This window comes from Mixophyes fleayi, chromosome 8 (genome assembly GCF_038048845.1).
Source record: "Mixophyes fleayi isolate aMixFle1 chromosome 8, aMixFle1.hap1, whole genome shotgun sequence".
NCBI lineage: Eukaryota > Metazoa > Chordata > Amphibia > Anura > Limnodynastidae > Mixophyes > Mixophyes fleayi.
Window position 1 is genome coordinate 18,841,758 of NC_134409.1, and position 27,591 is coordinate 18,869,348.

Consider the following 27,591-nt stretch of genomic DNA (forward strand, 5'->3'; position numbering starts at 1 on the left):
GGATGTGTAGAACAGAGTGTAGTGTATATCAGACATGGCATCCTCTGTACTGCCAGGACTCTTCTCTCTGAGTGTCCCTGAGCTCTGTCACTGGGCAGCCTGGGTCTGTGTCCTGTATTTGCTGTTCAAAGTCTCTAAGCTGTATTTGAGATCCTGGGAGCTGGATAGAGTGTTCTCTGCTTTCCCTGGTCCTAAACAACACTGGCTGTATGGCAATGCTCATGAGGTATGGGGATGTTATGGATCCTGGGTGATTGTTAACTCATTCATTTTATTAATTGTTTTTATAATCTGCATTGTACTCTTTTTGTGCATTAAATCTGAAATGTAATAAGTGATGTCCTTAATGCTCTAAATGAATTCACTGCCTGTTTAGAAGAGGTTGATTGTTAGGCTGTGCTAACCCTTTAAATACCAGTGGGGAAAGTGTTAACTCTTTCAGCTAGCAGAGCTCAGAGTGTAAGCCAGGGTTTCCCAAACCCAGTCCTCAGGGCTCCCCAACAGTGCAGGTTTTCCATATCTCCTTGCTGGAGCACAGGTGTATTCATTACTGACTGACACATTGTAACAGATCCACAGGTGGTCCTAATTATGTCACATGTGATCCAGAAAACCTGCACTGTTGGGGAGCCCTGAGGACTGGGTTTGGGAAACCCTGGTAAGCAATTGGGTAATTAAGTCATAGGTTTTCTAAGGGTCTTATACGTAGATGGAGGCAGGTGAGAGGTGTGGAAGTGGGTGTCTGTGTTGGGGAATAGAGGTGATATATTGTATGACTGTTTGATTGTTTAATAAATTATCAGATTAAGGGAGTCAGCAGAGTCTGGTCTCTGTGACAATCATCATTTATTTATATAGCGCCACCAATTCCTCTGCGCTGTTAAGAGAATATTTGTCATTCATATAAATCCCTGCCCCATTGGAGATTAAATTCCCTAATACACACAGACTAGTGTTAATTGTGTCAGCAGCCATTTAACCTAACTAGTATGTTTTTTTGGTGTGTTGGCGGAAACCAGAGCACCTGGAGGAAACTCACACAAACACGGGGAGAACATATAAACTCCACACAGATAATTTCTAGGTCGGGAATCGAACTCATGACCCCAGCATTTGCTGTCATGTTAATGTATTTGATTTAAGGTTGTACAGCAATAAAATAATCTACTGCTCTATATATGGCATTACAGATGAAAATTTCATAATGTGCAAAACTGCATGCTGGGATTGTGACTGGAGACATACAGGTGATCACATTACCTGCATATTTAACCTTCCATTCTATAAACAAGGTGTAGAAAAGCTGATTACATATCCTGTGTTGAACTTTAATCACATAAACAGAGATAAGCAATAAGATGTACTTCAAAACACAAAACTGTAAACTTCAGGCTATTACTTAGATATTGTATTTGCTCTCCTGTTTATATATCTGCCTTGGACTTGTACAGCAACAAAATGATTTCTAGAGAAGTAATTATTGAAGAAAAAACTATTTGAGAACGTGTGAGACTGAAAACGTTTTTTTCTTGTGACCTGTTATTAACTACTTGTCTGCCACTCAACAATATTGCTGGTTATTAATATACATGCTCGGTTTTCTGAAAACCGAGCCCATCTGAACTTAGGGGATTCGAGTAGGCTCACGAGCCGGCTCGGTACTTTTGCGCATCCTAGGATCTGAAGGGAGGCAAAACATCATTGTTGCATTGTCGGATGTCACGGGTTTTAGATTCCATAAGTACCTCCCACCCCAGTAGATCCTGCACCATTGCTCACACAGAAACAGGGGTAGCAGTGTTCTTGTCGCTCTCCAATCTTCAGTGCCATTGCTCACACAGAAACAGGGGTAGCTGTGTTCTTGTCACTTGACAAAAATTGACTGGCAATGACTGGAAATTAATGTAATTGAGGTTAATAATAATGTGGGAACAAAAAAAAAAAAACAAATTATGTGATTCTAGAAAAAAATAGGGATTTTAGAAAAAAATATAGGGATCCAAAACCAAAACACGCAAGTGTGGTTTTGCCCAAACAAAAACCAAAACACGAAGTTAATCCAGATCCAAAACAAAACCAAAGCCAAAACACGGGGGTCAGTGAACATCTCTAGTTTTTAATAGGCACAAATCTGCAAATTCATGAAGGCCAGTCAGTCTGCTAGCACAGAAGCTGGTTGTATGGGCCGTCATTTTGTTTTTAATCTTGGTATTTTTGTAGTAAAGATTTTATACAATACAGAATAAAGAAAATAAAATCAACAACAGAAAGATGGTATTATAGCCTAGAGGAAAATACAGAAACCAGTCAAGGGGATGCATCAGGGAAAGAAAAAAGAAGTGGGTGTGAGGGGGGTTGGTGGAGGTGAGAAGGGGAGACACATCTAACCTGGCAGTAATATTCCAGAGTTAAGCAATTAAATCATTTCACATATCTGGAGCAATCAGTTATACTCTGATATGGGTAAATCGGGTGAGGCTGGATTATCCACATAGAAATCATACCATGGGTTCTATTTCATCAAAGGGGAGAACACAGAAGTTGAACCCAATGGTCTCCATAATATAACTGCTCTGAATCTTGGCAATAGTTTTAGAAAGAGGAGGTGGAGTTGGGTGCTGCCAGTGTAGGACTTTGACCTCCCTGGTTGCAATGAGTAACCTGTGTGGAGTTTGTATATTCTCCCTGTGTTTGCGTGGGTTTCCTCCGGGTGCTCTGGTTTCCTCCCACACTCCAAAAACATACTGGTAGGTTAATTGGCTGCTATCAAAAATTGACCCTAGTCTGCGCGTCTGTCTCCCTCCCTGTCTGTCTGTCTCCCTGTCTGTCTATGTCTGTGTGTGAGTGTGTGTCTATATTAGGGAATTTGACTGTAAGCCCCAATGGGGCAGGGACTGAAGTGAATGAGTTCTCTGTACAGAGCTGCGTAATTAGTGGCGCTATATAAATAAATGATGATGATGAGTATATGCCCAGTGACATAGATCTAAGGATTACCTTAAACAACATCTCTGAATGGTTAATACACCTAGACATTTTGTAAACATTGCAGAATATTTATTCCCAGTCTCCATCAGAGAGAGATGTTTGCCAACGTGCCTCCCATTGAGTCTGAATTGGTAATTAATGGGATTCAGCAGGGGTTAAAAGAGTATTATACTATGACGAGATACCACCATAATGGGAGGAAGATGAGAAAAGCAGTCTCACATGGGGGAGGGGGCATCATAGAGGAGGGACGTGTTGGCAGCTACTGTATCCAGTGGTGGATCTGTAAATATTTATAATAGTCTTGAGTAGGGACATAAGAGAACCACCCTCAAACAGATCCTGTATCCTAACAGCTTCCAAACTATGCAAAAGATCTAGTCAAAGGTTTGGGATCAACTTTGTTAAAGCTATTATGGAAAGACCGAAAAAAGGGAGAAGAAACTCTTGGGTCAAAATCCACATCTTATCCCAAACAACAAAGTAGTCAGTGATACTTCACAGGGTGGTACTAGATATTGGTCTACTTACCTTATCCAGCCACAATAGGACCTCTAAAAGGAATGAAGAAGAGTTATGGTAACAAGTGGTTACCCATGCTTTATGAGGGAGAGAGGCCACCCAATCTGTAAGTTGGTCCAACAGGGAGGCCTGTTGGTAGACTTTCAGATTGGGAGCGGCAAGACCCCCTTTCAGTTTGGAGCGATACAGGCAATCCCTAGCAAGTCTGGGTGCTTACCTCTCCAAACAAAATTTAAAGCTATAGAGTAAAATTTGTTAAGAAGCTTTTTAAGAACTATATAAGGGATAGAGCAGAAACGATACAGGATCTTTGGGAGCAATTTCATCTTTAATGTATCCTGCCCAACCTCAAATTGTTGTAAGAGCGATAAGTAAGTACACTCAATAACAGTCAGAGGATTTGGTGAAAGTAGTATCCCTAGGTACCACAGAGAGGAAGTACACCACTGAAATTTGTAAGATTGGGTAAATTATTCCTGTGTAATTCCAACCCCCAGAGCTTCAGATTTGAAGAGGTTTAGTTTATAGTAAGATAGTTCAGAGTGGTCTAGCAGAATTTGGCACAAAGCAGGCAGTGAGGTCTTGGGTTCAGTTATAAACAAAAGGACATCATTCGCAAATAGGCAAATTTATGGAGCATGTTACCAATCTGGGACCCCCTGATGGAATCAGATGCTATAATTCTTTCAGCCAAGGGCTCTATAGCCAAGGCAAAAATTAGTGGGGAGGGGGGGGGGGTATCCCTGTCTAATGACATTTGTAATCTTCAAAGTAGAGGAGAGGAACCCATTGCTGAAGACCCGGGCTGAAGACCTGGGGGTAAATGTATCGATCTGAGAGCTTTCCGGTGGGTTTGAAAAACCAATCAGATTCTAGCTATCATTTATTGAGTGCATTCTACAAAATGAAAGCTAGAATCTGATTGGTTGCTATAGGCAACATCTCCACTTTTCAAACCCGCCGGAAAACTCTCAGCTTGATACATTTACCCCCTGGTGTACATTGCCCGGAGAAAGAAACCACTGAGTCCAAATTTAGTCAGGACGGTAGACTGGTATTCCCAGTGGGTCCTATCAAATGCCTTTTCAGCATCCAATGAGCGCAACAGCAGAGGTTGGGAACTGGCAGCATGAGTTGCAATACAATTGAATAACCCTTCTTATGTTGTTTGGTGCCCGCCTGCCACCTGATCCTGATTAATGAGATGAGTCAAGATGGGATTTAGTCTATTAGCTATAAGTCTAGTAAATATTTCTGAATCAGAATTCAGAAGTGTGATAGGCCGGTAATTGTTACAGTGTGGTGGGTCTTTACTAGGCTTGGGTATTGTGATTATTTGAGCTGCAAGCATCTCCTCTTTGAAATATGTATCACAAGCAGCATTATTAAAAAGCTCCGTTAGAATCGGGATTAGTCAAGACTGAAAGGTGAAATAGAATCCATGCGTAAAGCCGACAGGATCCGACTCTTTACCCCACGTCATTGTTTTAATGGCATCCTTAACCTCTTCCTCCGTCCAGTCTGAACATAAAGACGAAACTTCATCAGGGGCAAAGGAGGGAGATTGATTGCAGCTAAAAAATCATTGATAGCCTCTACAGTACAGAGGGTTGGAACAATGACTGGTAAGACTTAAGATTGTAAAGGCGTTCATAATAGGCAGCAAACTGGTTTGCAGTGTCCAAGGTGTTAGAAATGTGAACACCCTGATCAGTATATAAAGCTTTGATCCGATTGTTGGCATTGCTCCCTCGTAACTTACATAACAAAAGTTTGCTGGCTCTATTCCACAGGGTGTAACATTTCTGGTTAAGTATGAGTTGTGAATGTGTAAGAAATACCTGAAGTGCTTTTCACCAGGATGTTTAGCCCTCCATACAATATATAGGTCATATTCTGCTAGTAGTTGGGAAAAGGCAGAAGAGAGAGTAGAGAAGGAGGCAAGTGATTGTCTGGAGAGCATCAAGGTGCGATTCAATTTGGGATCAGGTGCTATATTAAAATCACCCATACAATAAAGCATTCCCCTTTCCTAATGTCCTTTCGACAGAACAATCATAGGGGTATGTATAGGAGAGGTTTGCCACCAGAGTTACCACATGAGAATTGCACTTTAACTTTGCATAAAGTACTGACACAGACTGCAAGATGGGGAAAGTGTCATGTATCAATTAATTTTGACTGTCTGAGGACATCCACATTCCCGCATACATAAATGAATAAACAATAACAATGGTAAGGAAAGTTTTGTGTGTCTTGACAGCCACATGCCCACTTACACCGACACTTAGTCATGGAGGCTACAGTCCTGTTCAACCACTTTGCATCATTTCAACAACTTTGATCCCTCTTTAAAGCTGTTATACGGTTCTTTATGTAGAAGTTCACCCCCGACCAGTTCCGATCTTTGAGTATGGATGGTTCAGCCATGAGGCACACAACACAGTCTCCCTTTCCGGACATCTGTAATATAATACACCCTTATTTTTGCAGAACAGTCTGTCCTATCTTTAAATCAGCTTCCCAATAACCCTGGCAGGTGATGCTAAGACCGATGCCGGTCAGCAAGTTTAGCCAGGCAGGAGGTGGCAGGGTCAGTACTTCCTTCCTCCAATGTTGCTTGAATTTCTCCAACTGGATTGTCGTGACCTGGGAGCTTGTATCCAAGAAAGCAGGGATGTTGATCCCATTAATTTGAACGGTGACGTTGGGTCAGTGGCCGATGTATCGGGGCCACCACTCCCCGTGGGGTGGACCTACTGGTGATGTTCTTCCCGAGGGTCAGTACTCTGCCTCAGGACTTCGCAGTTTATAGGCTCGTTTGATCGGCAGTTTCGTTCTACATGCCCACTCCTATTGCAGCGCCTGCAAATGGGTCTTCCTTGTCAATCAAACTGTTCAGATTACAGTCTTACGGCATACCTGGGGAGATCCAGCGGATTTTCGTAGTGCTGACGTTTCACCTGATGCCACTCGCTCTTTGCTTTGTGTTGTGCCTGTTGACTCTTGACATGTTGTAACTCCCTGCCTATTATGCCGACTTCACGGAGAAGGTCAGACATTTGTCCCATTAGGGTGCTGACTGGTTTCGGCATAACAGTTTGGGTCCTTTGGTTTCTTGGATCAAGTCAAGGTTCGCATCTCTCATGTGACTGGGTTCAGCAAGGTTGCTTTTTTCTTTAAATCTGAGTACTCTCTTTACCTGGGTCAGAGCCCAAAATTTGGATGGCGGTTTCCTTAAACACTGAGAAGTTGTTAGCTGAATCTTGCTGTCTGAGCATACGCAGGTGAACCTTCAGGGTTTCTTCATATGCATCTTCAGTGAATTGGTTTATTAAAGTCTCATCCACCTGTCTAACTTCAGTGGGATCATAACTCTGAATTTCCTTCAGGATCTCTTGCAGACTGAGCGCAAACTCCCGCAGGGTTTTGCCTGGCTGTTGCTCTCTGGCATTAAAACGCATCTTAAGTTCTGATACATTAAGTGTATCAAAGATGGTGGGTAACGTTTTCAATATTTTGATTTACATTCTCCTAATCCTTGATGGGCCACGTCTCAACTTCCCTTAAAGCAGATCCCTTCAATTGGCCAACTAGGATCTCAATCTTTTGTTGTTCCAGTAGTGGATATAAATGGAGGGGGGCAGCTACCGCAGGTATGCCTAATAATAGGAATTTCTGCAACTGTTTCACCTCTACATAGGAAATATGAAGTGGTAAAACTGTAGCCCTGCTGTGACATTAATGTTTGTACCTGGGTCGGTAATTAAAATATGTCATAGAACATGGTGCAAAGCAAAAATTAAATAGAATACTTTACACTGACGGCAGGTGTATAAATATACCTATATGTGTCCTATGTTATTTCTTTATCAGTAACCTTGCATGGCATAACTAAATATGAAACACAAACCATAATTTCTGGCGATCCTGGATTTCTGGGAAGTCCCGGATGTAGAATGGAAGCCAGCCTACTAATGTCTCACCATATAATGCAATATCATTTTTTATTTTCTTTCTAATTTTATATGTATTTGTATTAGAAAATACATATCTGTCTTTAATTACTGGTAGCATTTATTTATTTATTTTACATAGATAAGATGTGGTCATCAGTTGTGCATAGACCACTCCAGCTATGAGGGGAGCGTGGTGACACCAAAAGTGGCTTAGAGTTGCAAAAAAATGGAAGCCAGGCGAGGGAGAATTCTCAGAAAAGCAAAGTGGGGCCCTCCGTAGCAGACAGACCAGCTTCATCGAACCCCATGGCAGCCAGGATAGGATTCATGGTGTCTAAACTATGTTTTGTGACAGTATGGTATATTGGGAGCAATAGACATTTTTTGGTGGTTTTTATCTGTCTCTTCTTTTTGTCTTTTAACAGTTTAAACAAGATGGGAATGATTTAGACATTGTGGCTGGATATGGCAGGCAATATGGATATGCGTTCCCTATGTGGTTTGGAAAGTTCTTTGCTTCTCTCGTTGTTTGTCACCCAGACTATGCAAAGGCCATTGTCTCCAGGCAGGGTAAGAAGTAACATTGGTTCTGCTGTATATTTTCTAGATGCATTTTGGAGACATTGTCATGATTCATGGTTTTTCCTGGTTTTCATCACATTTCAAATGGATTTTTACAAATTTATCTCTAATGTGCATCACAGAACTTTCCATCACCTCTTGGTCATTGAAACAATTATAATCGGTCTTTATGGTCCTCTTCAAATGAACCAACCAGAGGGCGGAAGCCTTATTGTTAGATGAATCAATACTCAGCCTACTGATTTACTTAGTTTAGCGACAGGCAGGTTGACCACCCCTGCGATTCAGTATTGGTCATATAGACATATGAATTTGGAGTCTCAATGCTCTTGACACCTGTTTTGTTGAGAGCACCGATTGGACAGTTTACACACCTTGAAGTCAAGTGCTTAACACAAGAAGTCAAGCGCCCATAGATTTGAAACGTAATGATTAATACTTAATTGCTAGGAGCGGTGGTGAGCATCTCATGAACAGAATGGGTCCTGGAAGCCAGACAGTCTCTGTTCTGTTAGCTGTGCTGCTGTTCTGCTCGCTGAAGAGAGGAGATGAGATACCATATTTTTATGTGTAGTTGCAGAGGCCTAAATATTTAATGAAACTATTTCTACCTCTGACCTGTTCTTTTGTAGAATAAGACAAACAATTATAAATTATAACGTAAAAAATTGTATATCAAACATTGTTATACTTTCCATGTACCATGAATATTTCTTAAACTATAAAACTGTTTTCTTACAGATCCAAAGGATAACTTTGCCTATTACTTCATAACACCATGGATAGGTATGTAACATGAGACTCTCATTATAAATATTTTACACTAAACTCCTCAGAACTTTGTGATCTAACTGCCCATAGTCCTGATTTTCAGTGGCCAAAAGGGATATGGTCAATTGTATAATATTCAGTTGGGTCAAGCTGAGTTCAATTTTTGCCCTGAATTTGTGAATATTTGCAGGTGTGTTATCAAGGTCAATATCTCCCTCAAGTTTCCATCTTCTCTACAATTATTAAGAGTGAGTTGTCCAATCCCACTATGTTTACATTGATGCAATGACCAGTGATAGTTTGTGACACTGATAACAAGAAATAGTCTGCTATAAGCTAAATTTTGCTGAAGAACAATCTTCAATTTTCTATTCATTATTTCCTATAAGGAGTGTTGGAACTGCTGTGATAGCAAACTCCAAATGAAGATCTTACATGTTCCTCTGATAAATTAGGAACCAGTAGGTACAAATAACTAATTACATAGACATTGCTTAGGGTCCCTATCTGATGCAGTTTGGTGGACCAGGGTTTAATAAAAGTCCTCTTCCGAATCTGAGGGGACAGGTTGTTCCTGGATTCATCTGAAGCTGTGTAGAGTTAGGAAAGTAGCAAATACTCCCTTGGTTGTTATGAGTTGAGGTGGTTCTTCCCAGCCCCTTTTGGAAAAGTGTGCGGCTGGGGCTGAGAAATGCCCCCAGCCTTGACCTGCCTCCTCTTCTTGCTCACTCTAGAGGCATAGGCAACAATGTAACTAGCCTAGTGCCAAGGGCTCCACCCACCATTCAAGATTCTCCCCATTTACCATGCCATTGACGTATGAGTAAACTTGGGCACCAATTCTCAAGTATCTGGAGTGGAGCATTACAGGGGTCCCCACACTGGGGGTCTCCCTGTTGTAGTGTGAACAGCCCCGCTTGACAAAGTATAGGTGGAACTTTGTTAGGAGGTCTATGGTCATTGTCCTCCTGCTGTAGTAATAACTAACTCAAGCTACAGCACTGGTGCTGGTGAGTCATATTTTGTGCATGCGCAGTGCGGTAAAGCACATTTTCTTTCAATGTGCAACAGCCTTTAGTACAACTCTATACCAAACCCTATACATTATTTAACTATAGCTCTGGTTTTTATATATGTCAACTGCTTAGACCTAAATACTATGTTTGTGCCACTCAGGGAAAGGGCTGCTGGTGTTATCAGGACAGAAATGGTTCCAGCACCGCAAGCTGCTGACTCCGGCATTCCATTACGATGTTCTGAAGCCGTATATCAGACTGATGTCAGATTGTGCTAACACCATGCTGGTAAGAGACAAATTATTTTGGAAGGATTGACTATAATTTGATGGTGGCTATTTAATAGCTGTTTTTTTTGATACATTGACTATAATAACTGCAAGTTATATTGAGAACAAATAAATTCACATAAATGCATTAATAAACATACAGTATTGTGATCTTTGCGCTTTGCTAATGGGAAATGGTGTGTGTACTACAAACACGATGGATCTCCACCTAGAATGGAGTAAGAGGTGATACATAGCTTGTTCCTGGGTGCAATTCATGCATGTTGTGTTCCTTAGGTTGGATATCTGCGGAGAGGGTGGTTGGGGGAATCTAGAATGGTTGGTTTTGATCCTCTGGTCAATGTCTGGTGGGTTGTCCAGAGCAAATAGGTAAGGACTGGTCCCCGGGTTCCAGTTGTGATCGTTGAATGAAAGTCAGAGTAGGTCAGTAATAAAAGACAATAAATCAAGTAGTTTGATTATAATAGTGCAAGAGAAAAAGAGAGAAAGTGTAAAATAATAATAAAAAAGAATATTACAGTTTTACAGGGAATAGTAGTAATAGAAGTGAATGTGGAAATAAAGGTAAATAAACAAATTTGAAATACCACAAAACATGGGTCAATAAATTAATAAATAAATATTATATATATATATATATATATATATATATGTGTGTGTATGTGTATATATTTATACTGGTTATGTTATAGTTTGCATTGTGGCGCTTGTAGTTTTCAAACACGCTTGTAGTTTTCAAACGCATTTTGGCATTTTGTGATATATTCAGTAGGTTCAGAGGTCAAAACCTTGCATTAGGATACAAGCACTGCACCATCACAGTATGATGCTATATTATTTATAATATGTCACTGATTTATTTAATATTTATTTATCCATTTTCTGTTATTTTCATTTTATAATTCTCTTTAATTCTACACCCTGTATTTTTTGTGACTCCTATTACTACTATTTATTGTAACACTTTAGTATCATCCCTTTCACCTTATCAGTTCACATTTTTCACCACCTATACCCCAATATACTACTCAACAGTCATATATATATATATATATATATATATATATATATATATATATATATATATATATATATATATATACACAAGTTAACCCGTGCATGATACTCATACATTCTAGTCAAATCAAGCTACTTAAGGTGTTAAAAAGGTTCTTGTCATGCATTTGGGCCTAGCCCAGGCCTCCTCAGGGGAAGAGCGTTACTTCCCGACGCAAGCGCCCTTTTTTAACGTGGTTTTGTCCACATGTCACCACCTCATCATTTTTCTCCATCACCTCATCCTTCATCTTTATCGCCACATCTATCCAGATGTCTATCCAGACACAGGGATCTCTCTTAGCGGTCCTGAGTATCATACTCCTCTCGCTCTGTCACCCCCGGCAACCACCAACCACTCCCCACTGTCACCCCCGGCAACCACCAACCACTCCCAACTTTCACCCCCGGCAAACACCAACCACTCCCAACTTTCACCCCCGGCAACCACCAACCACTCCCAACTGTCACTTCTCCTTCAAGAAATATATATATATTTTTTTAAAATCTTTATAAACACTTTTAACAATTAACAAATTAAATTAACAAATTAAAAACATCTTAGTATACCAAATTTCAGCCCTTTCTGAGTTTTTTTTTCACACACACTAAGAATTTAGTAGGTGAGTGTATAACTCCACCCAGCAGGTGGCGCTGCAGCTTTTTTTTTTTTCACACACACACACAGACTAACACACGCCACTAGGCTTATATATATTAGGGGGTAAATGTATTAATGTCTGGATTCTTTAACTCCGGCGTGTTCAGCGTCTTTGGCGATTAAATTTAAAGCGGCACTGCATTGTAAAGGGAAACTTCCCCTCACAATGCAGCGCCGCTTTAAATTTAATCGCCGAAGACGCTGAACACGTCGGAGTTGAAGAATCCGGACATTAATACATTTACCCCTAGATATATATATATATATACTATTAAACTCCTGACCCTGTAAACTGTGTGCTCATTTTTCTTTTCTCTATTCAATTACGCCATTCTTGCCACTTTGTATTTTCTCCCTCTCTCCCTTACACTTGTTTAACTACCAAGACCAGAACCCAGGGACATGTATCACCACTTTACTCTGGGCACCTCACTGGACACAGGCCAGACGATCAGGGCTAACTACATTAAATACCTTCCCAGACATCCAATCAAATCATCACCACATGCACAAATTCCAACCAGAAACAGGCTAAGTAAATTCCATGAATGTTTTAGTCTAACTCTGTGTTTGTGGCACATATATAATGTAAACTATCGCTCTGATGTACTGTTATTAATTCCAGCTTTTGTTTTAATATATAGTATATTTTGGGCTGTGTGTTGATGTACAGTTAACCAGATTTCCAGGTTCCTACAAATGTAATTTAATATTTTGATATTGCATCTTGTTTAGGACAAATGGGAGAAGCTGGTCCCAGATCAGAAGCCAGTGGAGCTTTTCAATCATGTCTGCCTCATGGCCCTGGACACCATTATGAAATGTGCCTTCAGTTACCATAGCAGCTGCCAGAATAACAGGTTGGTACTTGGTGAGGACTTAGTGGTCTTCAAACAATGTTCTTTCAGAATGGTAGTGCTCTAGGATTTGCACTAATCACATGTCATCAGAAAAAAACAGTCCAGAGCACAGGTATGGGACCTCTTAGATTGGAGCCACCATTCCGATTACAGAGAAAAGCCGGAACACCGTGACTACTTTATGTAAATCTTGGTGCATTGGCCAGCTTGACAAGATTATTCTTATCTGCAATTAGGCTTTCGCCCTCTACAGTCAAGTGAGACTTTTCCCACTAAGGTGACAAATGATCTGCTCACAGCAGAAGGTAACTTTTCCCTCTGCCACTTTCAGTACAGCCGACCGCCCTCTTTTCCTGTGCAGTCTTAACTGTACTGGTCTCTCCTTGTTCACCTTTTACCTTTCTGAATGCTATTTCGTTATTACTCATTCAGGAACATCCTCTTCTCCACTTCCTCTATTATTTGGGGTACCTCAAGGCTCTGTTCTTGACCCTCTGCTCTTCTCCCTTTATATCACTTCTCTCAGTGAACTAATTCGGTCTCCACAACCATATGTTTGCAGACAACACTCAAATCTATGTCCCATCCCTTGACCTCTCACCTTCTTTTTTTCCCCTATATTCATACTGCTTCTCCTCCATGCCCACTCGGATGTCCCAATGCTACCTAGTGTTCAACATGTCCAAAGCTGAGCTCATCATCTTCTCTGTTCCCAGTGTCATAACTGCCCCATCTAGTCTCCCTCACCATTGAAAACATTACACTCTCCCCAGTCACCTATGGCACCTGCCTTGGTGTCATCCTTGACTCAGCCTCAGCTTTTCTCTAAACATCCAGTCCATTGCACATTCATGCCGCGTCCTCCTTCAAAACATTGCAAGAATATATTTGGGACCAAAGTCCAAAACACTCTGCAAATCCCTATACTGACTCCCTTTCACCACCAAAATCCAAATCTATAGGCCATTCCACCACCAAAATCCAAAACCATAGCCTATCCTATCTTACGTCTAACTACTTCCTCTGCCTACTATGAGCTAATTTCTCATCCCACATGCTCCTTTTTTCTCAGATTCCCCTTCTCCCTTTAGAGTTTATGAGCAAAATCCTCTCTATCTTCTGTCTCAAGTTCACACCTTCTCCATCATCCTTGCATGTCCTTATTCTATTTCTTCGTATGGCATATTTTTGTATTACTTGTTATACTGTCAGGTGCTGCAGAGTTTTGTGGCATCTTATAAATAAATGATGATGATGATGGGCAACACAGTGGCTTAGTGGTTAGCACTTCTGCCTTACAGCTCTGGGGTCATGAGTTCCATTCCCAACCATGGCCTTATCTGTGAGGAGTTTGTATGTTTTCCCCGTGTTTGCGTGGGTATCCTTTGGGTGCTCAGATTTCCTCCCACACTCCAAAAACACACTGGTAGTTTAATTGGCTGCTAACAAATTAACCCTAGTCTGTGTGTCTGTCTGTGTGTGCCTGTCTGTCAGTCTCTGTCTGTCTGTCTGTGTGTGTGCGTGTGTGTTGGGGAATTTAGACGGTGCCCCAACGGGGCAGGGACTGATGTGAGTGAGTTCTCTGTACAGCACTGCGGAATTAGTGGCGCTATATAAATAAATGGTAATAATAATAAAGATTTTTTAAAAACTATTGCATTATTTTAAACTATGACAAACAATATGTTCTCAAAATAACTGCATTTTATGTATGGTCTTGCTATCACTATCGGGAAAACATTTTAAATACTAACTTCAGTGCTGCATAGACGATAATATTAAATTTGACACCTGGTATCCATAATATACTACTTTCTCTATGATAAACGTCTCATCAAATTTTATTTTATTTTTCTCCACTTGCAGTGAAAATGACTACACTAAAGCTGTATTTGAGCTCTCCTACCTGGTGGAGCATAGGACCCGATGTTTCCCATATCATAATGACTTCATCTACTACCTAAGTCCCCATGGATTCCGCTTCCGGAGAGCACTGACGATAGTGCATCAACACACGGGTGAGTATAAAGTTAACATTGTGTTTTTTTCACTTTTCAATTTGCTGGGGAGAGAGGTGGCGATCAAAATATTCTAATAAGCTTATAAACTAATAAGTAGTAAACTTATGTTATTTTACTGTGCAGTCCATCTCTTGTGACACCCTAAGCAAAATGAGTCAATTATGTGTAGCATATGGGGTGGTCAGGGCAAATTGGGCGGTTTAGGGATATGGCAGGACAGTATCAGGGGAGAAGACATGTGCCCTGAGTTTTCCAAAGATAATTTAAGTGAAAAAATAAGTCTTTAGTCTGCAGTCATTTCTATTAAATTCCTATATGAGCAAATACAACATTATGAATTTCCCTCGGGGCAGGAATTAAATCTGGCCCAGTGAGACCTTCTGAAGCTAGGGACAGAACACAAATGATGTAAAAGAGAGAGAAATGCAGCATGAATGGGCCCCATAGCAAAATCAGGGGAAGGCCTAATGTTGCTGCTTCAACCTTCTACGCCCCCATAGAAGAGCAGATCGGGGGCCTGATGGGATTGTGTGTAGGTCTGTTAAGTGGAGCAGAGCAGGGATCTCTGGAGGGTGACCCAGTATTGCCAAGCCTCCCTCACCTCTGTGTCCCGTAGTAGCCACACCACCTGCAGTAGTAGTAGTTCTGCCACCGTACAGTTCTGACATTTTATATTCTTATTTAAAGTAATAACTGCATCACATTGTTTTATTAATAGATAAAGTAATTAAACAAAGAAAAGCATCTCTTAAACACGAGACTGAACTTGAGAAGGTCAAGCAGAAGCGACACTTGGATTTTCTGGACATTCTTTTGTTTGCCAAGGTACTGAGCTTAAGCCTTTCAATTCTCTTACCGCTGCACTAATACAACAAACCACAAGATGGCACCATTCAGTTCATGAAAAGATCTTGGTCTATGAGGGGTGGGGGTCATCTGTATGCTGCAACAAAAAAGATTTATATAGCTATTGTATCATTAGAAATCATGAAATAAGAGGTTTTGAGTCATAATGATATAGGGCGATCACCATTAGCATCATCTATATTGTAATTTATACAATGCTGTAGGCTAAATGTCAATACATAGTAACTTTTATTCAGATGCTGTGTGGTCAAGCAAATCTTTGAATAGTAACATTATTCAATCTTTTTTTTTCTGTATAGTATTTAAGAACACTTTTCACGTTTTAAATGACATATGAAATGGGCTCTTTCATACACATTGTAGTGACTCCTATTATAGGTTTGGGAAGAATTAGTTCCACATTTTGTTGAAACAGAAGATTCTAGGGGTATTGCTATGTAGGAGAAGCAAAGTGTGTGATCTCATAGCCACCATAGGAATGAATGGAGAACCGCTGTCTCTCAGGAAGCGTACCTTTACTGCCACAATGGAGCCAAAGTATCGTATAGAGAAGACAGAGCACTGTGTAATTTCCTCTATGGAGATTTTGTTATTAAGCTATTTGGCTGTTAAACAGGATAGTCTGGGCAAACTTTGTGTGTTACTCTGTCTCTAAGACTCCAGGTGGACAGTCTTCCTTCAACCCTGTGTGAGCAACGGCTCAACAGCTTAATGATAAAATATTCATAGAGGAAATTACACAGGGCGCTGTCTTCTCTATACGAAACATAAGATTGGGACACCTGGTGATGGCGAAACAATGTTGAACAGTGATTTAATGTTACTCCCCTTGACACCTAAACAGTATTTGCACAGTGTTTGGGGTGGATTTATCAAACCTTTTAAAAAAAAAGGAATAGTGCAGGTATTGCACATAGTAACAAGTCAGATTCTAGCTATCATTTATCTAGCACATTGTATAGAATGATAGGTAGACTGTGAATGGTTGCTATGGGCAACACTTTTACTTTTTAGAAGGTTGATACATCTATTCCAATATCTTGCTTCTACTTGAGTTACATGTGCACTGACATTTTACCTGAGCCACATATGTGTCCCAGGGGTATGAATTCTAGGAAAAGTCATAGTGTGATCTGTATAATTGGCTTTGAAGAAAAATGAAGTTAAATGGTGTAAAGATGTTTTAGTAAGAATTACACCATTTTATACAAAAAGTGTTATTTCTATTTAAGCCAGATTTTCTCAATGTATAGCATTATATAACATATTTTATGGATGTCAAATTCCTTTAAAATTATAAGATAACTTACATATAAAAAGTTATTTTTTAAAGAGTTAAATATAAAATGTGCTACGTTAAAAAATCTGATCTGTTCTAAAGACATTCAGTGTGATTTAGAGATAGACTAACGTTTTACTCTGAGCAGTAAAAATGTGGCTTGTCTCACTGCACATGCCCTTATGCCTGGAGAGGTGGGTGGGGGCATGCAAGCACAAATTACTTACACCTCTTAGGATCTGGTGTAGGGATACATGTTGATGATCATTAATGTTGCTAAAAAAATTATCAAATGATAAAAGAAAAAAAACCTCTCCCGCCTTTCCCCCCAAAAAGTAACTACCTCCAGAATCTATAACCTTGGCTGGTTACTGCACAGAGAGGGTGGGGTGCCCGTGTCATAATGGGCACTAGCTCCAGCCTGATAAGCACAGGATATAGTTCTCTAGGGAAATCGAGCCTACAAAAAGTGAGCCCAGCTCCCCATTCACTGAGCAAACCAGACCCGTGCTGAACAGCAAAAGGGCTCTTCCTGGCAATAGTGAGCTATTGTTCCCAGGGTAATGGATAAAAGCTAACTTTGGGAACTACAAGTCCCAAAAAACCATAGCAGCCATTAGCTGCCAGTGTCAGCATTCCCAGAGTCCCCGTTTTTTTTAGAAATTCTTCTTCACTTGGCTTTCTGAAAGGAAATCTTTGTCACTCATTTAATTTTCATTAAAATCAGAACTGTACAGCAGAATGGAGGTATGAACGAGCCCTACTGAGGGTGAGGATGTGACGGGGGAGGGGGCTGTCATGTCTGTGCCTGTCTCCATCCTTGTCTCTCCTAATCGGTTATTCTCAAGCACCAGCCCAAGGGTGATTCATTGTCATCAGCCTTTACCATGAGAACACATCAATATTAGAACCTTACAACATTTCGTATTCATGTTTTCTTTTTACTTTGGAGAACAACTACTGAGTTATATTTTAAAATGAATTTCAGTTTATACCTGTCCCAATCCCAATTTTGCACCCCCCAAAATGTTGCGCCCCCCCCAAAAGCCTTGCGCCCTATAACAAATAATTCCATTCTAATAGTATATAAATACACTGATAATCGTAATACTTTATTTGCAATAAATACTCAACCAAATCCATAATTTTTCACTTTATTCCTAAATCCATAGTAAATCTTCTCTTCGGTCCTGTAATAATAGAAAAAGAAAAATAATCCCCTCACAGTGTGACCGGCCCAGTCTGGCATACCTGATGCTGGCTGCCGTCTATGTAGGGAGACCCCATGTTTTTTATCCCACTGAATTACTGGTAACCAGCCCAGGCTAGAAGCACTTTTTATTTTTTATTTATTAATTTAGCTTAGAAAGCTGCCTAAGTTATATTATCAAGTTGGTGATGATGGCCGACGTATCTTTACTCCAGTTGCATAAAATATAACTTGTATCCGCATATTTACAGTGTGTTTTCAGTGGATTCTTAGGACGCCTGTCTACTGTACATGTTTTATATAATTTACCAGGATGAAAACGGTCAGGGTCTGTCAGATGAGGATCTACGGGCAGAGGTGGACACATTCATGTTTGAGGGACATGATACGACAACCAGTGGGATCTCCTGGATATTATACTGTATGGCCAAGTACCCCGAGCACCAGGAGAAATGCCGGGAGGAGATCAGAGAGGTCCTGGGTGAGAGGAACACAGTAGAGTGGTGAGAACTCTTTCTTTTTCCAAGATAATATTTAGATGGTTGGGCTATGGCTTCTATTCTGACCAGGGCACTATCTATGTGGAGTTTTTATGTTCTACCCGTTTTCCGTGGGTTTCCTACTGGTGCTCTTGTTTCCTCCTGCAGTCCAAAAACATACTGTTAGGTTTATATTAGTACGTGTATTAGACTGTAAGCTCCACCAGCACAGTGACTGGTGTAAATGATTAAACATTATCTGTAAAGACAGAGAAGAAAGAAGCCTGATCATGGTTAAACCTACCTGCTTAACAGGCTGCATGGTAATATAAATGCCCACATGTGTATTCAAAACAAAAAAAAACACACAGTTGCTGTCAGCGCTTGTCCTTAACATTCAATATGTGTGTATCTAGCAAAATAAAAACATGAGGTACTGGTTCATATTTTGATCAAAACTTTTAAGCCTGCATCCCATCAAGAGTACCTCATTGTATGCAGATCCTACACTGACCTATATGCATCAAACACCATAAAATATGCAGTTAAAATCAGACACACTCATCTCCCAGGTATAGGGGCTTACATCTAGCAAAGGCTGGTTTGTAAGCACCACCCAAAAAAATGCCTTTTATAGGCAGTGAAAAACACTGTATGATATGTTGGTGCTGTATAAAGGTTATTAATATAATGTGAGCAGATCTGCATGAGGAAGTGGGCTCTCTGTGAACTGGCAATGGGTCATTTGTGACGCAATATCTAATGGCCTTGGATTTTGCTGGGGGAGGACCAGAGGTCATGACCCATAAGGGAGCCTTAATAGGAAAATGTTGACTAACAAGCAAGCAAAGCACCAACTAACAAGATAACCAAATAAAAGATAAGCCCAATGTCAGGGCAGACAGCAGGGAAATGAATTCAGGAATTGGCCCAGGTCAGGGCAGGTGGATTTGAAGAAAGTGAGGAAGCATAACGGAGGTCAGGATTCAGAAAGGTGCAAGGAAAGGTTTATGCAGTGTTGCACAGCAAAGCAGCATGATCCACAGGCAAGGTGAGACTGAGGGGATCACAGGTGTAAATTATGAGTAAATCCATTTTCACAGTGGACTCAGAGCAAGAGAACATCCAAAAAATGGAGAAACAAATAACTAAAAGGTGACAAAAGCTAAGGTAATGAGTGTAATGAAAACACTGCAAATGGAGACCAGTACATTACAGACTGAAGACTATTGTAATGTGTGGGGGGACAGAAGTAATAATTGTACTGACCCACTGCCAGTCACCCCACATTGTGGTAATCTGCACCTAGGTGCTGGGAAATAACATTGGTGTTTCTTTATGTGTCATTGAAACTGGTAAACTTCCAATAGTCACTGATGCAGAGCGATGTAACAGATATAGTATAGTATTATTATTATTATTATTGTTGTAGATTTGTAAGGTGCCACAGTGCTCCGCAGCGCCGTACAGTAGAGAAAACAGAACATACATAAAACAGAGACATACAAGGTAGACAAAATAAATGCAGATATGAAAACAAAGGGTATGAAGGATCCTGCTCATTAGAGAGCTTACATTCTAAGTGGAAGAGGGCACAGCTGAAACAAGAGGAGTAAATATGTTTCAGAGTGGAGATTGGGATAGTTGTGAGGGTGCATTAGTATGAATAGTGTTATCGAGGAAAAGGTCACCATTTAGGAAGAGATGGGATTTCAAAGAGCATCTAAAAATTTGAAGGCTGTGGGATAGTCTGAGCGTGGTGGAGGGTTTCCATAAGTGGGGAGCAGCATGGGAGAAGTCTTGTAGACGGGTGTGCGAGGTGGTTACCAGAGACGAGTCAAGGCGCAGGTCAGAGGTAGAGGGCGAGAGGGAGAGTATTTTGATATGAGATTTGAGATGTATGCAGGGGTAGTGTTGTTGAGGACTTTGTAGGTAAGGGTGAATAATTTGAATTTGATTCAGGAGGACACAGGGAGCCAGTGTAGGGATTTGCAAAGTGGTGCAGCAGATGTGGAGCGGTGAGAGAGGAAGATCAGTCTTGCAGCAGCATTTAGTATGGATTGAAGTGTGAATATATGGGTGTCAGGAATGCCAGATAGCAGGAGGTTGCAATAGTCAAGACGGGAGATGATTAGAGAATGGATAAGAGTTTTGGTAGCATGTTGAGTAAGAAAATGGCGTATTCTGGCAATGTTTTTAAGTAGTCACTTTATTCTTCAGGTCCTTCCATACATTACAATCACATAAAGGTATTTCTAGGAAAAACACTAATGGCTAATTCACACTATATATTGTAAACAATTTATCTAATGTTATTTATCATTTTTGTATTACCAGGGAAGATCTGGGTAAGCTGCCATACACCACCATGTGTATGAAGGAGAGTATGCGGCTCTATCCTCCAGTACCAGGAGTGGCTCGTGAGCTCAGCCAGCCAATCACATTCTGTGATGGACGGAGCCTGCCCAAAGGTCAGTCAGTGGGGCATATTCAATTAGCTTTTGGATTCACGGTAACGCGCCGGAACGGGCGCGAAACGTAATACACGTTACCGCAATAACGTGGATTTTCGTTCGCAGCCCATAGGGTTGCGTATGAAAATCCGCGTTAATGCGGTACCGTAATACCCGCAAGAACGCGCACTTTTCGCGGTAACGCGCGTTACCGCGAATCCAAAAGCTAATTGAATATGCCCCAGTGTGTCTATCTGAAAATAGAAAATACATTCAATCTACACTTCTATCCTATATACAGGATTTTAAGCATTGGTCTACAGACTAGTCATGGCTGCACTTACGGTACCTTTAATTGTGATCAGAAGTTTTAAGGGGTTAATTTAGAGGTGGACTTGTACCTGTTTTTATGCATGTGCAAACAATATGCTTATGCATTTGTCTGTATTTCATTTTCATCACTGACCTACGCCTCCTTACACCTGGAAAGGCGAAACCAGGTTGGGCAAACATAGGCCCAGTATAGAGAGGTTGTTCATGTCATTACTACCACTCAGACATATCTCTTGCAGGTGCTGGAGGGCTGGTACAACAATAAGTAATGATGATGATGACTAATGGTAGCACTATCTAGCAGCTTCTGATTAACTAATTCCAAATTGACCCCTCCAGCTCATGACCCCTCATATTACATGAAGTCACCGGCATCTGTCTGCATTACTTAATTGACATTATCATTTGGACTACTACAGGGGAAAAGATTCCCATTTGAATTTTAATATTCAGTGAGGAATGTAATTTGACAAGAGGTACCCAAACTTCTGCATACAACTATACACATCTGTTTTAAAATAGAAGAATTTTCATTTTTAACAAAACTCATTTCAAAATCTACAAAAATATATCATTTTAGAGACTTGATACATGTTGAGATAAAAGTAAACCTACAAATGGCATGCAAAAAGTTTTTATTTGTCTATTAATATTGGTATTGTTATTAAATATTTTGATATGGGGAACCAGTGCATGATTTTTTTAGAATGTCAATTTTATGGTATTTACATCTGTGTATTCAAAATATTTAGTAACAATCATAATTTACATAACTGCCCATAACTGTGATATAGCCCTGTTTTGTGTCAAACTTTGTTAAACATTTTGAAAACCTTTTATCTTTTTACTTATATCACAGGTACAACTATTTTTCTGAGCATATATTCCATTAATAGACACCCCAGCATTTGGGATAACCCAGAGGTAATGTGGGCGTCTATTTTAGGCATTGTCCTTCGTTTTTTATTTTTTTTATTTCTTGGTTCTTAGAGGGGGGGAGGGGGCATTTTAATTACAAATGTGATACTTTTGCTGGTATTGTTCATGTTGCACCCATTTTCAAAATATTGTCAAACCGTAATTGCAAGACATGAGTAACACAGACTGAATTTGAATCATTGGATTCTTGGGGCCCTCGCCGTTACCTCCATACAGCCACCAGTTAATGCTGTTGAACAAGTTCCACAGGCAGCTTCTGTGGACAGGGAATGTCTCTCAGTGTGGTCCATGATGGGGGGGGGGGGGGGGGGGGGGGATTTGCGGCCATCCAATCAGGGGGCTAAGCTGAGACACACCTCCCTGCCACAACTTCTTATGTGACTTGTTCAGCAATAGTACCTTACCTTAGTGCTAGTTAGGGGGAAGCGTACATTGGGTTACAGACAGGACACTTAAAGTGGACAATGTATCTAAGACCAAACCAAGAGATCCTGCTCAAAAAAGCTAAGATGTATAAAAAAGTAAAATACGGCCATTTACAAACCATTTCACAATATCAAAATATAAATGGGATAATTCACTTCTTACCCTAAATTAAAAGGATATAGATGTCATTAATTAGCTCTGTTCCTTATAATATACAGACTTTTCTAAAGAGAATTCTTATCAGTATATTTGTCATGAGCTCACTGTTTCTACAGATAGAATTCATATTAATTTTTTATATATGTGAGGAGGAGCGTGAAGCCTGCCTGGGAGGGATCTGAAGATTCCTCTTCTGTAATGCTCTCCCCATAGGATATAGCGGTTTCAGATGGAGTTAGCTGTCGGGGGTCAAGGTCCGAATTTCAGAGCTTGATAAATAGGGCATTTTCGCAGACAGCATTGGTGATTGAAGAGGCTGAGATGGCAGCAGATATCACTGATCAGTGACATCTGCTACCATCCTTTTATAATAAATTGCCTTGTTACTTTAAAATACGGTAATCAGCTGGTTTCGGGGCATTTACTGTGATAAAAACCTTTAGGTTCAAATTGATATTTGTGGTGTGATTTATATGTTATATTATTTTCAGGTTTTTGATCCACTGAGATTTTCACCTGATAATTCATCCAATAGACATGCCTACAGCTTCCTTCCCTTCTCAGCGGGACCAAGGTATACCTCATTCTACAAAGCTAATCTTCAATATGTATTATAATAGGAACATATTCAAATATCTGTCGGAAAATGTATGATGAGACATGTAACCCACACTGCCATGGTTGGACTGGCACATTGGAGTATATGGTAAATCCAGCAATCGGGTGCTCCAACTCCTACCATAGGGGCAGCGACTTCACCTGGGGCCCTCAACCCCTGCCACTCTCTGCCACCAGTGAGTTCCTCCAATCGGGTCTCAGCACACATCCTCTGATGCTCATGCTGATACTGAGTGTGAGCATGTGCTTAGCTCTGTGTATATTCAGTGTGTGCCTCCCATCGTGGAGAGGGTGGAGGAAACCTGTCTAAAGCTCAGCCTGAGCATAGGCTGCAGAGCAGAAATATGTATGTGACTGTGCACTGGTCTCTGCATGGTATGACCTTCACTTGGATGCTCTTTGTTTTGTATTGTGGTCACTTGGATATTCTCTGTTGTATGGTGGTAACTAGGATGCTCTCTGCATTGTATATCGTTCAATAGCATGCTCTCTGTTTTGTACAGCAGTCACTATGATGCTCTCTGTGATGTATATTAGTTACTATAATGCTCTATGTGATGTATATTGGTCACTACGATGCTCTTTGTGATGTATATTGATCACTAGGATGCTCTCTGTGATATATATTGGTCACTAGGATGCTCTCTGTGATGTATATTAATCATTAGGATGCTCTCTGTAATGTATATTGTTTACTAGGATGCTCTCTGTAATGTATATTGTTTACTAGGATGCTCTCTAATGTATATTCTTTACTAGGATGCTCTCTGTGATGTATATTGGTCACTAGTATGCTCTCTATAATGTATATTGTTCACTAGGATGCTCTCTGTGATGTATATTGGTCACTAGGATGCTCTCTGTGATGTATATTGGTCACTAGGATGCTCTCTGTGATGTAAATTGGTCACTAGGATGCTCTCTGTGATGTAAATTGGTCACTAGGATGCTCTCTGTGATGTAAATTGGTCACTAGGATGCTCTCTGTGATGTATATTGTTCACTAGGATGCTCTCTGTGATGTATATTGGTCACTAGGATGCTCTCTGTAATGTATATTGGTCACTAGGATGCTCTCTGTGATGTATATTGGTCACTAGAATGCTCTCTGTGATGTATATTGGTCACTAGGATGCTCTCTGTGATGTATATTGGTCACTAGGATGCTCTCTGTGATGTATATTGGTCACTAGGATGCTCTCTGTGATGTATATTAGTTACTATAATGCTCTATGTGATGTATATTGGTCACTAGGATGCTCTCTGTGATGTATATTGGTCACTAGGATGCTCTATGTGATGTATATTGGTCACTAGGATGCTCTCTGTGATGTATATTGGTCACTAGGATGCTCTCTGTAATGTATATTGGTCACTAGGATGCTCTCTGTGATGTATATTGGTCACTAGAATGCTCTCTGTGATGTATATTGGTCACTAGAATGCTCTCTGTGATGTATATTGGTCACTAGGATGCTCTCTGTGATGTATATTGGTCACTAGGATGCTCTCTGTGATGTATATTGGTCACTAGGATGCTCTATGTGATGTATATTGGTCACTAGGATGCTCTCTGTGATGTATATTGTTCACTAGGATGCTCTCTGTGATGTATATTGTTCACTAGGATGCTCTATGTGATGTATATTGGTCACTAGGATGCTCTCTGTGATGTATATGAGTTACTATAATGCTCTATGTGATGTATATTGGTCACTAGGATGCCTCTGTAATGTATATTGGTCACTAGAATGCTCTCTGTGATGTATATTGGTCACTAGAATGCTCTCTGTGATGTATATTGGCTACTAGAATGCTCCTCTACTACACCACCAAAGAGAATTTTGTGCTTTATCTCGGCTTATTTTACTAATGGTACAATTGTGCATAAGGCCATAATATCTCATTGGTCTTTATGGGTTACTACATATAACCAAGGGCATTTATGAAAGGTACCGTAACCCATATCAACCAGTGACATTACTGAAGCAATATCTTGAAAGTATTACCAAATGCCATGATGTATATAAGTTCAGCTCCCAAAATGGCTGCCTCCACTAAGTGTTTGTTACAAGTGCTGTTTACTTGGTGAAATGTGTAAATAATTATATGCAATAAAGTGTAACCTCTGTATCCTACTTCCCAGAAACTGCATTGGACAGAACTTTGCTCTGAATGAGATGAAAGTTGCCCTTGCTCTGACATTACAGAGATTTGAACTGAGTCCAGTCCTAGGCAAAGAACCATTAAAAGTTCCTCAGCTAGTCCTACGTTCTGTGAATGGCGTTCACGTGAATCTGAAGAAAATACAAAGAAAATCATGAAAATAGAAGACTGTCATTTTCTTGTTGTTGTTTTGAATTTGTATACATATTACACTGTAAACTTTTTGAAGAGAAATAAATAATAAATGGATGTCTTTCCTTATGTAATATTTATGTATTCAATATAATGAAGCTTTGCTCCAAAGCACAAGAACATTCCTTGCACATGCACTGATAATCTTTTCTGTGTTTTCAGATCAAATCTGTAAGGTTTATAAAGTAATCATAAGTTTCTTGACTCCCCATCTAATTAAAAATGGTGAGATTTAAAATGAAAGGACCGTAAAGTGTGTGGCTCAATTGTACTAAAATTAAGTAGTTAAGTTGTAAAAGCATGAACCAGAACAACACAGAAATTGATGCTATTAATGTCATTTTGTCGCTGTCCAATAAACACTGTCCAATGCGATTATTGTAGTTCCAACACACAACGATATTTAATTGCTGCGGAATCAGTGGCGCTATATAAATAGATGATGATGATGATTTACAGCAAGTCATCATAATGCATAAAAGATATTACAATAAAGCAGGAAAGTATAAAAACACTGAATACATTACATTTTTGCTAGTGCTTCACCTGGGCCCAGGGTAAGATACAGTCATGTTGTCTGTTGTCAGGAAGATAGAGAAAAAAATGGCCCAGAGAAGCTTGCTTATATGCAGTTTCAGTTTACAAAAAACACTGATGATGTCACTATGTACACAGACAACACGTACAGAGGTCTTCATTGGCTCAGGGGTCAGGTCAGTCCAGTATAATGCAAAGGTGATATAATGATAAGGTGTGGCCAGCTCACTTCAACAGCTGAGCACATGTTGTGCCTAAGAGAATTGACCTAATCCAATTTACACCAACCTATTTGCATTCCAAACACACTGTAATTTTGAGCATTAATCCTTTATCTTCCATAACTAGCGACCGCTTCACCAAGAGTAGCGGATTCATTATGGTAATGTGTAGATCACAATGACACTAAACATGATACATTTTCTGTATCCTGAGCCTTAGATACCTTTAAAATATTATCCTTTATGTGTAAGTAATCTCTAATACATTTTACTAATAAATAAATGTGGATTGGAACCTTAATAAATGTATATTATTTACAAGTGTAAGCGCAAATGTAAATGTGTGTGTTATAAATCTGTGCGATTGCAACATAAAATGCACGGTAAAACAATATTAATTTAGTTTACTTCCTCCAATTATTTTACATTCACAATGCGTTTGTGGCCAAGTTTACAGAGCAGTCCACATAAAGAAGTTTTCTCACATTTTGTTGGGTGCATATGATAAATATTCAGGAATGCTGTTGGCTGGTCATCGAGAGGGAGCTATAAACGTTCTACTGGGACCCCGACTTTGAACAGTAGGTAAGTAGTTACTTTACAGCTTTTCTATAGAAAACAATTCAATTGTCCTTAGTGTAGGTAGGGGTTATAGATAAAGATACAGGCCTGACAGGGCACCTTTAAAACCACAAAGTTAGTCAATGTTGTCACTGGTTCATAGTGAATTGATAGGTTACAATCTCATAAATATAACAATTTAATGCTTACACTGGGTAATATTTTGTGGGCTTTGTGCCTAGCAAGTCACAGCCAGCGAAGTGAAAACACTGCGTGACAATGAGAGCTTTCTTCACAATCAGCATTAAGCTCTCCTTAATACGGACATTCCTGGTGTGTCACTCACATTATTGCCAATACTTGGCTCAGACAAAAGCTCACAAATATGTAATAAAGACACAAACAGTAGAATGTAATCCTTTACT

At 40.0% G+C, this 27,591-nt stretch overlaps 1 protein-coding gene across 1 annotated transcript; it reads left to right on the top strand.

The window, feature by feature from the left end:
• LOC142098998 (cytochrome P450 4B1-like) lies at window positions 1-25,916 on the top strand. Its single transcript, XM_075182031.1, has 12 exons — window positions 1-226; window positions 7,895-8,039; window positions 8,793-8,837; window positions 9,999-10,126; window positions 12,581-12,705; window positions 14,572-14,723; window positions 15,445-15,551; window positions 18,395-18,585; window positions 20,899-21,032; window positions 22,207-22,271; window positions 23,363-23,445; window positions 25,636-25,916. Exons 1-12 carry the CDS (start codon window positions 35-37, stop codon window positions 25,811-25,813), a joined length of 1,545 nt encoding a protein of 514 aa, XP_075038132.1. The 5' UTR covers window positions 1-34; the 3' UTR covers window positions 25,814-25,916.
• Window positions 25,917-27,591: the final 1,675 nt, after the last annotated feature.